This window comes from Babylonia areolata, chromosome 22 (genome assembly GCF_041734735.1).
Source record: "Babylonia areolata isolate BAREFJ2019XMU chromosome 22, ASM4173473v1, whole genome shotgun sequence".
Taxonomy (NCBI): Eukaryota; Metazoa; Mollusca; class Gastropoda; order Neogastropoda; family Buccinidae; genus Babylonia; species Babylonia areolata.
In genome coordinates, this window is record NC_134897.1 from 34135326 (window position 1) to 34154028 (window position 18703).

General features: G+C 39.2%; 1 protein-coding gene across 4 annotated transcripts; it reads right to left on the bottom strand.

Moving 5' to 3' along the window:
* Positions 1-1605: 1605 nt before the first annotated feature.
* LOC143297274 (snurportin-1-like) lies at positions 1606-18100 on the bottom strand. Of its 4 annotated transcripts, none has more exons than XM_076609531.1 (9): positions 18057-18100; positions 15652-15829; positions 14004-14145; positions 10095-10199; positions 9075-9168; positions 6901-6998; positions 5315-5395; positions 4223-4300; positions 1606-3456 (listed from the first exon to the last, which is right to left on the bottom strand). In XM_076609531.1, exons 2-9 carry the CDS (start codon positions 15807-15809, stop codon positions 3013-3015), a joined length of 1200 nt encoding a protein of 399 aa, XP_076465646.1. In that variant the 5' UTR covers positions 15810-15829; positions 18057-18100; the 3' UTR covers positions 1606-3012. The 4 variants fall into 4 exon arrangements, with proteins under 4 accessions (XP_076465646.1, XP_076465642.1, XP_076465643.1 ...); XM_076609527.1 differs by having other exon boundaries at positions 17974-18099; XM_076609528.1 differs by having other exon boundaries at positions 18028-18093.
* Positions 18101-18703: the final 603 nt, after the last annotated feature.

Here is an 18703-nt window from a genome sequence, read left to right on the forward strand (position 1 = left end):
TAAGAATTCACTGCACTAATGGCCTTGACTCTTTTCAATTATGTATGTAAAGTATGTAACAGTGTATGTTTTCTTGAAGGAAAATGAATGAAGAATATAATTATCATAACTTCAATGTTGACAGGATGAGATAACTCGCAATCTGGGGAAGATAACTCAGATTTTTTAGGGAAAAAAATACAGATTATTTGGAAAAAGAAAAAAGAAAAAAAAAGATGAAAAAAATTCAGGCTTCTTTAAGGTTTGGAGCTGAAATATTGGGTTTTTTCTACACTCTCTTTTGACATGATCCCTCCCCCTTCCCGTTGATGTACCATGTAACATGTGATCATCATCAGGATAACCAGAATCACTTCAGCTGATCAACAACATTACTTTCGTTTTCTATCATGTTCCGTGCCAGCTGTTGTCTCAGTTGTGCGAAAAATGAATGTAGAATATAATTATCATAACTTCAATGTTGACAGGATGAGATAACTCGCAATCAGGGGAAGATAACTCAGATTTTTTAGGGAAAAAATATACAGAATATTTTGAAAAAAAAAAAAAAAAGAAGAAGAAGAAGAAGAAAATTCAGGTTTGTTTATCTTACGGGTGGAAATAGTGCTGAAATATCAGCAAATTTATTAGACACAACAACCAAATGCAATTATGTTGTTTCCTGCACTATCATGTTGTTTTAAACTTAAACACTGTACACAACCACTCCCATACACCCCCCAGCCCCCCCCCACACACACACACCACACACTCACCCTCTCACCCACATGATCATAAAATATTACAATATAAAAATTAACTGTAAACAATATTTGGCTTGAAGCTTTCATCTGGACAGTTTCATAGCAGATGAAAACCCCAAAATAAAGGTTTGGAGCTGAAATATTGGGTTTTTTCTACACCCATTTTTGACACGATCCCTCCCCCTTCCCGTTGATGTACCATGTAACATGTGATCATCATTAGGATAACCAGAATCACTTCAGTTGATTCTATCATGTTTCGTGGCAGCTGTTGTCTCAATTGTTTGGAAAATCAAACAAAATTCTGGCCACTTCTTCCGTACTGTACGTTCTGGCAGCCATTTTGACATGCACAACAGCTTCTTGCTTTATAAAAAACAAAAAAGGGCCTCAAAATCGAGCCAAAGCTTTCCAAGAAATTGCTTCGAACACTTATCAAGGCAATCACCGTTTGCAAGGGAGGTAAGCATGCCAAATGTGTGGCTGGACACCAAATTATGCAGGTACCCGTAAACAACGGATATATATCTGTGGTTGGAAGTGAAATGGTTAAAGGGCTATAAGATCTTTACCTTAACATAATACATGATGTGAATTCAGAGTTCTCAGACAAAGGTTGATTACAGTAAATAAAAGGTAACACTGTATGGCTGGTGGTTTTTATCACTGAAAGGGTTTTTTTGTTTTTTGTTTTTTTTAAGCAAGATGGAGCTGAGTGAAACCAAAGACAGTATAGTCAGAACAAAAGCAGAGAAATATGTAAACAGCGCCAACTATTTCAGGCTTATAAAAAGTTAATACTCACTGAATGATAACTTTGTGCCACAAACACAACAGACCAATTATCACAATACCATGCCAGTTCACACTTGGTACTCATCTTTATTTCTCAATTCTTTTTATTACTTACTTTTAAAAAAAAAATTTCACACAGCTCCTGATTTTTGCCACTTCAGCCCATTTTTGTATTGAGCATAGCAGGGTAGCATTCTCAACATAGCATGCTACACTCACGACATAGCAGTTGGCAGGTCTGCACAAGCACATGTGTCTACCAAACATTTACTGTAAAGAGAAGATCACGTGAGTGATGTCTTGATCAAAGACATCATCAAAGTTTCCATTGTTATTTCCTTTGTCAGGCATAGTGCATGTGAACAACCAGGGGAAAAAAAACAACAAACCTTCAAGACAATTTGAAATGCTGATAAACACAAAACAAAATCTTAAGATTAAACCACTTCCATAAAAAACAATAAATAAACAACAAATGTCAGGGGGGAGGAGGGGAGGGGGTCACAACAACCTTATCATTCAAACATGTTCTCAGCACTCATTTTTACTCAGTCTACTTTCTGCTCATACGTACACACATTCTTCACATCAATTTTCAACACACACACAAAAAACATGCACCTCAAAAAGACCACAGGTAAAAAGGAGGGTCACCACCGCACAAGGTTGTTAATTCAAGACCTATACTTCATACACTGATTTTCTTTAAAAGCTTTTCACTGTGATACTGATGTATAGTGCATGTCATATGACAAACAGGTGCTGGTGCTGTGTTGACACACACTGTACATACAAATGCAACAGACTGTTTCACCCAGAAAAGCCAGGCTATGGGAATTCACTCCTTTAATCTTCCAGCTGTGGGAAGGTGGTGAAGTGTGTGTGAATGATTAAAAGGGGCATGGTGCACCGTGACTTGTTTTCTCTGTGTGTGTGTGTGTGTGTGTGTTTGTGTGTGTGTCTGTGCTTGTGTTGAGTAGATTATGATCTAGTGTGTGTAAAATGCATTGTACAGGCTGTTTTTGTTTTTTTTAAAAGTCTATTCAACAAAGAAGAAAATGCTGTTATAAATACTTTTTTGTAAAACATATTTCTGGAATGCAGTATTTTGATGCACAATTTCATCCTATTATTTTCAAGAGGTTGGGAGAAATTAGTGAATTAAGATTACAAGTATGTTTTCCCATTTTTCTGGACATTTTCTCAGCAAACCGCACTGCAAAACATGTTAGCATACAGAGGGTTAATAACTGCTTATGTTTTTGCTCCAGGTAAAACTGACCATTGCACACAGCCATCGCACCTACTAATCGTCATGCACTAAATTAAATCCCACAATTGCAAAGAAGTTAAAAACAAATCGATAATAACAAACTCTTTAACATCTCAACTGTAAAAAATTGACCACGCTGCCTGAAGTAGAAACAAACCAGCCAATCACAGGAACGACGCCATGGTGCAAAGCAATTCGACGTCATGTCTGTTGGGGCACACTGCTCGCCTCCGCTTCCATATCCCCGCTGTCTGTCTTCCGCCCAGACACAGTCCTCTCCCCTGCCCCCACCACCGCCTCTCCATTCATATCCCCCCTTCCTCCCTCCTCCTTGACACCTGCTCTCTCCTCCTCCTCCTCACCCATCTCCTGCTCATTGCCCTGCTTGTGGCGACTTCGGCGCTGGGCATGGCCATAGGCTTTGTAGTCTCTGCGAGTGACGTCGGTGTCCTTGGTCTTGTCCGCGCCCACCTGCTCCATGTGGCTAGCATAGGTGGTGTAGGTGGGGGGCAGGTGCTGCATGTGGTGCTGGGGCACCGTGATGCCCAGGATCTCCGGCAGCATGTAGGGCTTCAACCACACCACCAGCGGGGACGAGCCAAACATGTAGTGCGCGTGTTTGTGGTAGAACAGGACCCCGTCGATCTGTTCACCCCAGACCACACCACAGCCGCATCAAACTGACAGCAAAGTCTTATCCCTTCATCCTCCCCACATCAACTGGTTACAGGTGTGTGTGTGTGTGTGTGTGTGTGTGTCTGTGTGTGTGTGTGTGTGTCGGTAGTGGAAGGAAAGAGTAGGGAAGTAGGGGTGAGGGACCAAAAACTATAATGTGTGTGATTCATAACTTTGAAACAGTACAGGCTTATGAATTTGAAACTGAACAGGACATACCATAATTCTAGTAATAATGAAAACTAGCGACATGATGTTCAAAACTATCATCATGATGTGGTGCAAAACCAGCAATGCAAAAAACAAAACGATGAAAACGCCACCAAAAAAACCCACCAAAAATGAACAGATGCAAACTAAGGATAAAAATCCCTGTAAAAATGACAAGCAAGCAAATTCTGTACTGACATATTCACAAAAGATCTTTTGTAACATTTGAATCAGGAATTAGTTTATGTATGTACACTAAAAATGTTATAAATCAAACTGCTTTATTATCCAGATACTAAACAGATTATATAAAAAAAGAAACACAAGCATAACAAAGATGATGAACTGAAACATTTGACTATATTTTATAGTCTAAAATTCTGTATAACAATTAAGCTTATGACTTATCAGACATGACAATATGCTTGTGCACATGCATATAACCATGCACATTCACAAGTATATTACAACTGGAAATAGAAACATACCCATGAAAAGAACAGATCAGAAACCAACAAACACTGACCTCAAAGTTTGCCGCTGTGATAGCCGAAGTGATGGATTCAGATGTGCAGGGAAAGTTGGGGAGCGGAATAAATTTGAACTGCAAATGAAAAATCAACCATTTTACTCTTTATCTCTCCCCATATAACTACAGTCTTTTGCAAAATTGTCTCTCACACAAATGCACACACAAGCAGCTGCACTTATACATCAGAACAGAAATCCCTTTGCAACAAACTTTCAGTCACACAGAAGTGATAAGATGTAAAATGAAACAGATTCTGCAGCCAAAAAAACAACCAAGAAAAGCAAAGCTGTCATGGCTCATGTGTGATTCCCCCCCACTGATTAAAAAAAAAAAAATTTTTTTTAAGGAATTCATTTCAACTAAATGAGAATGTGTGCAAAGAATCTGTTTTTTCTATGTTGCATTTTTCAGCCAAATAGGAAATTTTCTATCTAAAATTACGTTTAAGTAACATACTTACCGTGACCCACTAGTGCAGACTCCGGCAGGGGTCTGACATTCCTGTCCTGTGCAAACTACTATCTGCCTATGCGGAGAAAATGAAAGTAGTTACGGCCAATAACCTCCCCTTTGCCCCCCTGACCAGCGCCCTCTTTTTCCGGCAGCCATTATGACTCCTGTTCCTGTGCTCTTCATACAGCTAAGTTTTTTTTGTATTTTCTATCTGTCTGTCGATTCTCTGGCGTTCTTGTTTTTTGTCAAATTATGTCTTCAACCATGTCACATAATTAAATGGTTCAATTGGGAGATGAGGCTAAAATTAAGGTGCGATCGAATCGCAGAGCAAGTGTCAATTCTTAAGTGCACTACAGACACGCATACATATACACACTCACATAGACACACCTAGACAATCAAAGGGTTATTACATTAACTCATTTTGTTTACACACACAAACCCCCATACCAGGATGTAAACAGTACCTTTAAGGATATGGTTGAGGAAATATTGTACACACAACTGACCACATCAGAAAACATTCATAGCATACTCTCTGTGTGTTTGTGTGTGTGTGTGTGTGTGTGTGTGATTGTGTGCATGTGTGCACCTAAAGAAAACAAAAAGCAAAACCAAAAAGACTATTACCGGATTGATTTTGGAAATTTCAGCCAACGCATTGCCAACTTCCTGAAACTTGTCATGTAACCAGTAGAACCGGAATTCTGTCTGAAAACACATTGAGACAATGGTTATCCAAACAGGACAAGAAAAAACAAAGTGAAAGAGAGAGAGAAGGTGGGGTGAGACCATTAGGGAAGAGGATGAGGGGGGTGATTTATTTCAAGAAGATACTGAATTTCAAGGGAATATTTTTAAGGGAAGCCAGTAAGAGTGGGGAGGTGGTGGTGCCTGCACACACACTTTCTTTGGACAGGGGCTTTGTGCTAGGAACTCACATGTTCACTTTTATCTGTAAGCAGGCTTTCTCGTGTATGACCATATTTACCCTGCCATTTGTTGTGTTGTACTGCGGGTATTACTTTTTATCACAACAGATTTCTCTGTGGAATTCTAGCAGCTCTCCCCTTGGACAGCATGTCGCCATAGTACAGCATCTCCATTGTGGGGGGCGGGGGTGTGGGGTATGCTGGGGATGTCTGCGTTTCCAAAACCCACCAAATGCTGACAAGGATGAATGATGGAGTCTTTCTTGTGTATCATGTGTACATTCATGAAGGGATTTTAGGCAATACCAAGTCTGCACACAGTGACTTCAGAGATCAGAAAAAACTGGCCACCAACAACCCACTAGGTGCCACTACTGGATTTGAACCCAGGATCCTCACACTTAAGTCCAACACACTGACCACTCATGTATCGTACCCACCGTCATTAAGAGCTTCAGTGGCAGACTCCACTACAAAGCATCATCTGCCTGCTTCAGTACCTCAGCCAATGAACAATTACCATCAACAGTATTGGTGTTAACAGGTGGCTAAGAAGCAGCGTGCATGTAAATTGGTTCGGCATGGCTGATTTTATAAGGTGTTGCACTTCTGATCCAGTATTTGCCAGTTGATCAGAGTTCAAGCTCCAGTTTGTTTCAGCATGGTGCTGTGTTCTTGGGAAAGGCACTTTACTCCATTTTCCTCACTGCACCCAGACATGAATGGGAACCTGACTTCAATTTAGAACGTTAAAATGGCGGAAGTAGAGGATATAAATTCACTGTCTCATTTGCTGTAAAGGGCTATAGGTCCTTAACTTTAAGAAGCAGTACACATTCTTCTTGACAGAGTACCCTTATGGCAGTATAAACTGACAAGGCTGCTGAGAACTCATATACTGATTTGTGTGAGGAGGATCAAGGGTGTGGGCTTGGGGAAGTCAGCATGAGCAGTGTGAGAGTGAAACCACCAGGACTGCACAGATTAATGAAGCAACAACCAAACAAAATAAATGCCATTGAGGCACACTGGCAAAAGAGTGCAGCATTTCCACAAGAAAAGCAGACAAAAGGAAAGGGAGGGATGAAGGGAACAGAGAAAAAACAAACGCACAGGACAGTGTAGAGTGAGTGCAGCATGAGAAATTGGAAAGAAAGCGTGGAACAAGATGGAAAAAAACAAAACAAAACAAAAACAAAACACGTGAAATTACAAACAGAAAACCATACACTCTGCCTGAAATGACACACTCCCACCTCACCTCCTCCAAGTGTGCGTGATTACCTCTGTCTCATAAATGGAGTGCCCATTCCAGCACATCATGTCCAAGACGTAATACGTTCTCTCCAGTTCATTGTACACACAGTCCAGAATGGTGCTGTCTGCATAGGAGAAACCCAACACCACACACATCATGACTAGTCGCTGTTTGTCAAATACATTTCAGGTCAATTTTTCAATCACACTACTTTTGTTTTTATGAATATAAAACATCAGGTCAATATTTCTGTCACAGTAAATGATCCCTTGTGTTAATGACTTTTCTATTTATAAAACATCATGACATTATTTCAGTCACAGTACCTGCACTTCGTATTTCAAAGCACGTTATGCAGATATTACACTACATGCCCAGTGGTCCTGAGGGAGCAGATACAGTCATCAGGTGAAACAAAAGCTCCCTTGTACAAACAAGCATAGAATTCAAGTGCCGCCCACAAATAAGCCTCACATATAAAATGAGACCAAAAAAAAATAGAAGAGATAATTTCGTAAAAAGAAAAAAGCATCTTTTCACATCAGCGAGTTCTTTTTTTTTTTTTTAATCTAAAAATGAAATTTAAATAAAAACACAACAAAAAATGAAAATCACTTTCAGGTTTATCATGCTTGCCAGGAGTGTATTTGTAACAACTGGATACACATGAAAATGACAACAAGAACAAAGAATCTTTGAAAAACTATAAATGTTTTAAAGATGAAAATCTACCACTGAAGTTTTACTTTCTTATTTCCTTTTCTGTATTTGTGCTACAATTCCCATGTTCACCAACAGAGGTTATAACTGACATGTATGACCATTTTTACCATCCTGAAAGAAAGGTGGCAGAATGGTTACGAAACTTATTTGCTGATACAGTGTCCATGAAGGTCTGGGTTCAAACCCCAGTGTTGTTCTTTCTCCCAAGTTTGAATTGAAAATTAAAGTGAGCATCTAGTCATTTGGATAAGATGACAAACCCAGGTCCTGTGTACAGCACATGCTTGGACACACTTAAAAAGAACCCATGGCAACATGTGTGTTATTTCTGGCAAGTTTCTGTAGATGATCCCACTCTGATAGGTACACAAATATATGCATGTACTCAAGACCTGACAAGCGCATTGGGTCATGCTGCTGGTCAGGCATGTGCCAGGACGGGCGCAATAGCTGAATGGTTAAAGCGTTGGACTTTCAATCTGAGGGTCCCGGGTTTGAATCTCAGTAACGGCGCCTGGTGGGTAAAGGGTGGAGATTTTTCCTATCTCCCAGGTCAACATGTGTGCAGACCTGCTAGTGCCTGAACCCCCTTCGTGTGGACACGCAAGCAAAAGATCAAATACGCACGTTAAAGATCCTGTAATCCATGTCAGCATTCGGTGGGTTATGGAAACAAGTACATACCCAGCATGCACACCCCCGAAAGCGGAGTATGGCTGCCTACATGGCGGGGTAAAAACGGTCATACATGTAAAAGCCCACTCGTGTATATACGAGTGAACGTGGGAGTTGCAGCCCACGAACGCAGAAGAAGAAGAAGAAGGAGAGGCATGTGTTTAGCAGATGTGATGTAGTGTTTACAGATTTGTTCGAACACAGTGATGCCTGGTATTTTTCCTAGGCGGAGCCCTCTCCCTCCTTCAAAATCAAAATTTTAACCGGACAAAAGCATTTATTTCTCTGATTTAAAATCACTGAAAGTTTTTCACACCAATCTGCTAAAGCTTTTCTCACCTCAACCACTTGCACTCTTGCAGTTTAGAGACTGGGAATGATCCTTTTCTTTCTTTGATAAAGCATTTTCATACAAATATGTTTGACTCCAAAATTACTGTTAAAAGAAAGACTGACATATCTGTGCTCGTTTTTTTTTAGTGCAATATTTGTATAGCTCCAAAAGCTAAAAGAAAGACAAATGCTTTACCTCCTATATACTCCTTTACCTTGTATGGTTATGTTCTACAAGAAATTATATTTAAAAAAAAAAAACACCTAAAAAAACAAACATTATGTTTCAAAACATACTCAATAAAAATTCTCATTTGACATTGTTCAGCTCCCCAAAACTGTCAAAAACAATCCTAAGCAGAAAGAGCAGTTTTGCTCAAACTGGAGCGGGGGCAGAAAGGCACAGCACCCAATTCAGGTGGTGTGACAAGCTACAGCTCTTGTGCTAACAACACCAGAGCAAACTTACATCGGTTTCTGGATTTTTTCCGACTGCCGCCTGGAAGATGGGATGGAAAACTTCTGATGCATTGTCCATTTTTGGCGTAAGCTTTGGTTGTGTTCTGAGGAAAAAAAAAAAGAAAAGAAAAAAAAAGAGGAGAGGCACAGAAGTATTAAGACTGTTCCTTGATTATGCATTAAGACTGTTCCTTGATTATGCCACCTATCAATAATAATTAACATACAATGATTTTCTGTGCAAATTCCTGTCTCCTTTTTGTGTGCCAAAATATTTTCTCAACAAATATACTCCTCAAAATCTAAACATAAATGGATACTGTTACCTCAGCTGTGAAATAAGAAAGGCACCATCAACAAAAATTTGTACAAAATGTTGATAAAGTTTACCTCAACTTAAAACAAAAAGAAAAAAAATTCCTAAAGTCTATAGCCTGCCCTGGATTTTATCATTAAAAGACATTTCAAATACTAAATATTTATACAGTATGTCATCCAAACGTATGAAAATTCATGTACATGCACTTGTGTGTGGCAGAAGGAGTGACTATATAAGAGTGTGTGCAGAAATATGTGTGGGTGGAGGAACTCTTGCAAAATGCATACAGGTAACAAAAACAACAATGACAGACCACTGAAACACTCCTTCAGCTATTCCGCTTCTGTGGTTAGATGTGGCACAGACACCGTCCCACAGACTGACAGAGAAACACTGAACTCAATGGTTTTAACGTACACTGGCCATGGGTCCACAATGCAAACGGGGTTGGTGGGAAATGAAATGGGTGTGAGGGTGTGTCCTTGACAACATGGTGGGAATGGGAATCATTCACAGTGTGCATGTCTAAGTAGAAGCAACAGGTTTTTGAGTATCAAGTGTCTGTGTGTTATTCTATAGTGTGCCTGTGGGAGTAAGCTGTATAGTGTTATTGCATGTGAAGGGAAAGATATTAAAAAATTCCAAGACTGAAAGAGAGAGACAGACAGACAGACAGGAAGACTAAAAGATAGAGAAGGAAACCTGACCCACCCCATTTGTCACAACCAGTGACCGCCGGCCCACCGGACAAACCACCATGGACCATTCCTGGGCAAAGTTTTCAGGCACCTCCACCAGCCACTCTGACAACATGAGCTACACAAAACACACACAGCAGTGCTTTACTATTCAACACCTGTCCCTGGCCATCGTTTGAGCTCTTACTTCACCCACCACATCTGCGACTATTGTCTTTTGTGGCATTCCAAAACTGCTCATGCTCATTGCTAGAATTATGAGCAATACTACTACCACCACTACTACTACAATTAATTATGGACATTAATATAGTGTATATTTCCAGATATACTTCTCAAAGCGCTTTACATTTCGTTCCCCTCCTTCCCCCATATTCCCTGCCCCACACACAGAGAAACATGTGCCAGAATACACTTGCACACAGTACCTCCATTGAACAACCACCCACCCACGACACCCTCTAGAAGACACAACCCCACAACATGCACTCAACACTTCTAAAGTTACAACAAGGGTTTTTAATAGCCTGGAGCCAGTTACACTGCTCGGATGGAAGAGCCTAGTATGGTCGTAACCCGCTACTAACTGTGTGTTGTATGGAACTGACCAATGGCGTAGTTTGGTCAACATGGGCATTTAGTCACGTGTAACTGTCAAAAAGTTAGAACCAAGCAATGCAACTGGCACCTGGTATCAGAAGCAGAATGAAGGTGACAAACTGGAGTGTAATAATAATAATAATAATGGATACTTATATAGCACACTATCCAGGAATCTGCTCTAGGTGCTTTACAAAACGCTTTTGTTAACATAAAATATTACATCAATGTTACATTCACACACCGAAATGTGACTACACATACACACACACAATGCATACATACATTTTAACATACATGTGTATCTAACAGCTACCCTAACACATACGCTCACATAGGCAGGCACAAACTTACATAAACACACACACACACAATACACATTCATATACATGCATGTAGTTATGTACACATACATATGTATACACACATAGTCAAGCACAGCTAACACAAAGGAAGTGGACCTGCCACAATTGAATTTATTGCTGAGGGAAAAGGTGCGTTTTGAGACGAGATTTAAAAGATGCGAGGGAATCAGAATGACAGAGGTTATCAGGGAGCTTGTTCCACGTCTTTGGCGATTGAAAAGAAAACGATATGTGTCCATAGGTCTTACTTCTGACGTGAGGTATCCTGAGAAGATGAGTATCAGAGGAAGAACGGAGCTGGCGAGACGGGATATAGATATGGAGGAGTTCAGAAAGATACTTGGGGCCAGATCCGTTGACTGCAGAAAGGTCAGAGTGGATAGTTTATAGTCTATTCGATCAGAAACAGGCAACCAGTGGAGAGACTTTAGGAGAGGAGAAATATGGTCAAATTTAGAAGCTCTGCAAAGGAGTCTGGCAGCGTTATTCTGAATTCGTTGGAGTCTGTCTAACAGATATTTGGGAAGGCCGGCCAAAAGAGTTGCAGTAATCCAATCTTGAGAGAACCAGAGAGCATACAAGTGTCTTGGTTGCATCGGTTGAGAGATAGTGGTGGATAGAGCTGATTATAGTAGTATTTCTACGCAGTTCCAAATAGGCAACTTTACAGATATTCAGAATGTGCTGTTGGAAGGAAAGAGACTGGTCTAGGATTAAACGAAGACTGCGAACAGAAGGAGAAAGTGAAACAGGCGTGCTATTGATCAGAACAGAGTCAGGAAAGGAAGGATGTTGACGAAACTTCTTTGGACAGGTTATCATAAATTCAGTCTTATCATCATTTAGGTCAGACAGGTAGCGAAGGTCAGACCTTGAGAGGGCAGAAAAAGTCAGAGCAGAAAGCTTGTATCCAATTCTTTTTGAAACAGGCAGCCAGCAAAGAGAGTGGGATCTGTGTGTGTGTGTGTGTGTGTGCGCGTGTGTGTGTGTGTGTACGTGTGTGTGTGGGGGATGGATTTTTGTTTTTTTGTTGTTGTTTTTTTGTGGTGGGGGGGGGGGGGGGTTCTTTTAGCATTGGTATACTTTTGATTTCTTTTGATTTTGAATTCAGGTGAAATATTTCACTACTGTTCTTTGATAATAAATTCTAAAAAATGTTGAGTTTTTTGGTTTTGCTTCTTTTTTTTTCTTCTTTTTTTTTTTTTTGTATAGTAAAGAGAGTACAAACTTGGATCATTTTTTTCATATGGCTTTCAAAAAAAAGCATGTCTTAAAAAAAAAGTTTACAAAAATTAAACAGAATAAAACAAAACCTCAATGAACTGTGAATCAGAGCCATCTGATACTGTGAATAATGCCCTGACTGTGAAAGTAAACACATCAAGTTGAATGTATAAAACTTTTGATGAAGGAATCTAGAAGTCAATCAACTGGATGTCCCACTTTGTGATCCCAAGCACAAAAAAGAAAAAAAAAAAAAAAAAAAAAGGACCAAGTCATCCAACAACAAAATATTCCTTACAGCACCTTTTATGCTTCACATTCTTTTCAAAGTAGACAAGGACCAACACTTTACAGCGTTGCAAGGAAATGCAAATATTATCATACTTTTTTTTTTTTTTTTTTTAATCTAAACATCTGCACCCAGTATTCCCTTTATAAGATTTCCAGTCTGGTATAGCTTATGTTGGCTTTCACCAACCATCTTTTCAGAAAACACCACAGGTGGTCTTTTATCTTTTTTGAGATGTGATCAGGCCTGCAGATGAGGATGATACAAATGCTACGCATTCATTTCATTTACTTGCCGACCTCCCTCAGTCAGCTATTATTCCCACACCATACATGTGTTCGCTCAAGTGAATCTGAGTATGGAAGAGAGGTGATACCATCAATAAAGCAGCAGCAGAAGAGGGTGGGTGTGGCTATAAGTGGTGAGCAGCATGGGGTAATGTCACTAAAAATGGTGTGAACAACGTGGCAGCAAAACAGGAAAAAAAGAAAAGAATAAAGGGACATTAACATGGTCTCAATAAACCTTGGCACCACGCATGTGCACATATATATACACACACAACCTGGCACTCGGATTGTCGATGCAAGCGCATATATTCACTGTTTAGTCACATGACATGAACACACTCAGACATGTTCCTGTATGCATACACACACACAACAGCCAGTGTGCCAAAATAACTGTAAACAGCGTGGTGGCTGGCTCATACTACAGTTGCCTCCAAAATTTATTCAGTGATTGACATAAATATTTTTTACTCTCACTGTACTGCAGTCTAGTATCACACACATACACATATAATAATAATAAATAATGAAATGAAAGAAATTTAAAGTATATAAATTTGTATTTAAAAAAAAAACCAAAAAAAAAACACACACAACACAAAAACACAGATAAACCTTGTTCATCTTATCCAGTATGTAAACTCATGGTAAAATATTTCAAGTATGGCATGGTCTGGAAACATCTTTCTAGTTTTCCCGGCTTTCTGTGGTTTGGAGACCACACATTACAATGGTCTGGCACTGACCTTGAAATGGAAAGATCTGAACAGCTAATCTATGTCTCTGGATTTTAACTCAATGCTTTGAAAAATCAGACAATTTTGTTTGCCATTCTGACTAATTAAATCATAATTCATATGATACTTATAAAATAAAATTTTAAAAAAGAAAGAAAAAAAAGGTACAGTCCTTCCAAACCTCTGTATTTGTTAAATGGTGATTTAAGATGATGAACATTGTTGATATGGTACCTACAGCATAAGTGAACTTAATGCCCTTGTTTCATTTTTATTTAAGACAACTCTTAACATGTCACTGCTGATATGGTACCTAGCATTAATAGAGGTCATTGTGCTTGTTGCAGATAATCCAAGATGATGATCACTGCTGATGTGGTATTTTTAACTGGTGCTATTGTGCTTACTCCATTTTACCTGATCTTTGTAGTATCGACCTGGACGTTTGATTCTTGCTTCTACATCCATTCCATCTTCGTCCTCCTTCTCTTCTTCCTCCTCATCCTTCCAGTCATCTTCAGTCAGTTTTCGCACATGGTTGGTGAAATTAAAACGATTCCTACAGAACACATAATTCTGCTATGAACATTTGCAGAACTTTATAAATCAGCATAAGCAAGATCAGACCTAAAGGCAACAATGAAGGGTGATATGAGACATCAATTTCAGTATGAAAAGGATATATTTACATTACTTTAAATACCTATTTTGAGTCCAAGCCTTGATGAACTTTAACTGAAGTGAATCAAGTGGTGTGTAAGACATTGCTGTCCATTGCACTCACACAAAAACACACACACACACACACACAGGCACACATACATGAAACGTGTGTATCAAAATTATCCCACATAGTGTCAACTCTAATACAGCTTTCTGTGTGCGCTCGCGCGCACACACACACACACACACACTGACATATATACACACACGCATGCACACATACACACACATGTGAAACGCAAGTGTAAAAATTATGTGTAATACAGCTTTCTTATTCTAGCCTTTTTAGTTCTTTTCAAGAAGTGGGGAAAACAAAGACATTGTGATTAATGTGAAAGATACAAGGCAGTGTATCAAAGAGCAATGCTTTTCTCCAGTGTACAAGTACCGCAAAAAGTTCTGCTAACAACTGTTAAAAAAGCACTAATAACTGTTTCACTTTTCAGTATTTCAGTAAAAAGTGAGTAAGAAAAATGAAAATCTCTAATCCATTAAATGGCTAATAAATATTTATCATGCATCCAATGACTTTTGTAATTAAAAACAAATGGAATCAAATCAAACCAAACCATCAATACCAAAAACAAATATGCAAAAAAAAACCAAAACATTCTTCATCTGTTTGTAACTCTACTGTCTTCACTTCACAGATGAGAAATGCTGCTTTGGTATATCATCAGTCATGAGTCAATTGATACTAAAACTAAGCAAATCGTTAACCCGTTCTCAAATTAGCAAACTGCAAAACGCACTGGTCTTTTTTCAATGACAGACCCCTTATATGAAAGACACACAAGCAATAAGACTGCACATACAGTACACTTTAACCCAGATGCCATAAGGACACAAAAAGGGGCAAGAGTCAAGACTGAGATGACATACAGCTGGAAAGGCCAGAGTCACAAACACTTTAACCTCAGCGTTCCATTGTCACAGTATCAGACCCCTGAAAGTACAGTGTGGTTCACACTGAATGTAGGTATTTGATACTTTTCCATGCCAACATGAAGGTCATATGCTTCTCCTGGCACTAGTGTAAAAAATGAGCAAAAAAAATCATGGATGTGCATGGTCATGCTGCATACAGTTCAACTGGCTATCAATCATACCCCCCAGTCAAATGAAAAATGAAACCAGGTTTGATCTCCATCAGATATACAATCCACCCTTGGGATGACATGACTTTAGGATGATTACCCTTGAGTTACGAAGTAATCATGTAACTGGCTTGTCACATAATGGGTCAAATACTGCAAAAGTGAACTGCTGGCTTTAGCATATTGAAACAACACACAGAGACATGGATACAATACAACATCTGAGACAAACAGTGTGTTCTCACTTCTTCTGATTTTCCAGAAGACGTTTTCGTCGGGTGTCCTGGTCATGTTTGGAGGATTTGGCCTTGAACTGTGAGAAGCGTGGATGTGGTGCAGAGGTCTTGTTGGGGTCACTGCTGATCTCAAAGGTCCCCGAGAGAGCAGCTGTCAGTTCATCCATGGCTTGCAGTTTCCACAAACCTTTCACACAGAAAGTGTAATTTTAATCTGGATTTCCAGTTTATGCGTCCTCTTTTGTAACATTTTTCTTTTGTCTCTATTATCAGTGTGATGAAAACAATGTGAAGGATGTCACTCAGGTGTCTTATTGTGGTCTATCACTCTATGGTCCTGTATTCTATTTTCTAGACTATTAATTAAGACACACTACACACCCAAGTGACTAGAATGTCTAGAAAAGACTACCAACACTGGAGACTGAAAATTCAACTTTATAGTTTGAAGGATTAGTGCTCATTCACAATTTTCTTATAATAAATTTTAGATAATTGGGTGTGTTTTTTTAACTGTACAATTGTTATCCTGCTTGTTTTGCACATGGCACCACTCTAAATGTTATTATCGTTTTCATACTGACGTAAATAAACATCACAGTAGCCAAAAGCTGGACTAAAAAAACTGATCAGCAAATCTGAAGAAAATTTGTACAATTGTACATTTTAGACTATATAATTGGTAATGATCAGTGAAGTAAAGAGCTATGTTAACCAACATTGGTAAAGACCTGAACAACAATGCAGACTCAGTAAGTCACTACCAACTGACCAAATTCTGTGTGAAGGAGAAACATAATATACTGTGGTAAATTATCTGAAGAATTTCTTAGACTTGTATTGAGACAGTTTGTGTGGACACCTGGAACTGATTAACTCTTCAATAACTCCACACATAGCAAAAATGTAAATTCCATTATCCTGATGTACAAATAAAGCCAACACTTATTTGAGGCTGTAAATCACCCAAAATCACAGAAAACATGACAACCCAACCATCACACTGACTGATCTTTTGAAGAATGCATGCATGTGTTGTTCAGCTAACTGATCTATTGAAGAATACATGCATGTGTTGTTCAGCTACCAGTGAAACAACAAAGAGCCATACAAGCAGACAAATCAGTACAGCGTCTTCTGCACATGCTGGCTAAAACCAAAACCAGTCTTCAAAATGTTTGAAAGGAAGTTGACACTCTCCATTGCAACTGTGGAGGCTTTGGGCCTCATCAAGAAGGTCAGTGGAATTGTCCTGTATTCAACAAGAAATGTGAAAATTGCAGCAAATCCAAAATTGTCACACTTAGTGAGCAGATCAAAACCTGAAACCAAACAATCCACAATGCAGACACAGAAAAGCAAAACAAAAATCAGGTCAGCAAAACATAAATTATGTCAATCAACATTACATAATTAAAATAAATTTTGAATCATCTTCAGATGAAAAAGCAGAATGGATCTGCATTCATCAAAACAACAAGTGCTGAAACGGTCACAATAGGGCTCCCATATTTTGATGTCCATGGTGATGTGTCTGGTAATTCTGGACCAGGAATCAATCTGTTTTCATAAAATGTCTTGGATTATCTTTGTCCATGCTTTACATTGAAATGATAAACTCCAATCTCTGCATATGCCTAAAAACATTTCATTCCTGTGATAAATCATTTTGACACCAAAACCTGTTGTTGCTGGAATAAAAATCATGACCATTGTTTTCTAGACAGTGAGATACCCATTATGTGCTGGAAAATTTCGCAAGAACTACTACATTTCACAACCATGAATAATCCTGATTCAGTGGAACGTTCATACTTCTGTCAAAAGCCCCCTTCCTCACGAGAAAAGTGACCAAATATCATACATGAAATTATTAATATCACGATCATTATTATATATTTATGGCCTACAAATGCATTCGTTTTCTTAGCGTTTGTTAGATAATGCAACCACTATGCCTGCCTTCCCTGTCTTTCTGGACACATCTTCTGTTGTCGTTCGTCTGCTGTTGAAGCTGTAAAACTGAAACGAAAGTTGTTTTCCTTTGGGTTTTTTTTATAATTTTTTTTTTTATTCTTGTAGATAAAGATCTTTACGTTACACCCACATGTAATATCCAAAATAGTTAAATAATCAGGACTGATTCATTGCTGAGTTTACTGCTGACCATTATGGAGTGCACCTGTAGCATTTTCTTTTCAAAACTAAAGCAAAACAAAATCGACTGGTCCGGTCTATGGGGGCTAGAGAGCAGCATTTTTCCAGGGACTGTTAAATCTACTTTGGTATTCCCTCATTAAATATTTTCCCCCAAAAATAAATAAAGCGTACCTTCCGATTGTTAAGCGAAGAATTTTACTATATAAATTACAGATTTAACCTTACAGGGCCCTGTCTGTTCTCCGCCACTGTACCGGTTTAACTTGACGAGATGCCCAGCACACAAGTTGATTTGCGGCTAACTACCGAAATCTACAATGATAGACCCAAATATTCCGTAAAGTCAGTATAGCATTGTGAGAAGAGGATCACTCACGGGAGTCTTTGTATTTATGTTTATTGGGCGTAATTACAGGGGGAGGAGGGTGTCGTCTGTAACCCAGTATGGCTTCAGTTTACAGTCCAGTTTTATAAGCCACTGCAATAGAAACAGCAACAGCAACCAACTGATACTCTTACACTGAGAAAATCAACCGAACCTGTCGTGGCCATGCCCCCACTAAACCCCTAACAACTCCTCCCCTTTTACCCCTATTCACTCCCACTTCCCCCTCACAGACAGACAGACAGACAGATAGAGTCACACACACACACACACACACACACACACACACACACACACACTGTGACACACATGATGACACACACCGGCGCACTCACACGCGCGCGCGCGCACACACACACACACACACACACACACACACACAGATTATAAAGATGCTAACTCGGGGAGAAATTCGCCATGCTTGCTTGCAAAAACACGGGGTCCGTAAACACCGCGGGGGTATAGCCGGATAATTTATGTTTCTTCTTTACTGACACCATAAAGCCGCCCGGACAT

Coding starts and splice junctions, on each gene's coding strand:
- LOC143297274 (XM_076609531.1), bottom strand. CDS start 15,809: ATGGATGAACTGACAGCTGCTCTCTCGGGGACCTTTGAGATCAGCAGT. Junction 5,396..6,900: donor ACTCCATTTATGAGACAGAG/GTAATCACGCAC, acceptor ATGTGTTTTCAG/ACAGAATTCCGGTTCTACTG. Junction 4,301..5,314: donor AAATTTCCAAAATCAATCCG/GTAATAGTCTTT, acceptor TTTCATTTGCAG/TTCAAATTTATTCCGCTCCC.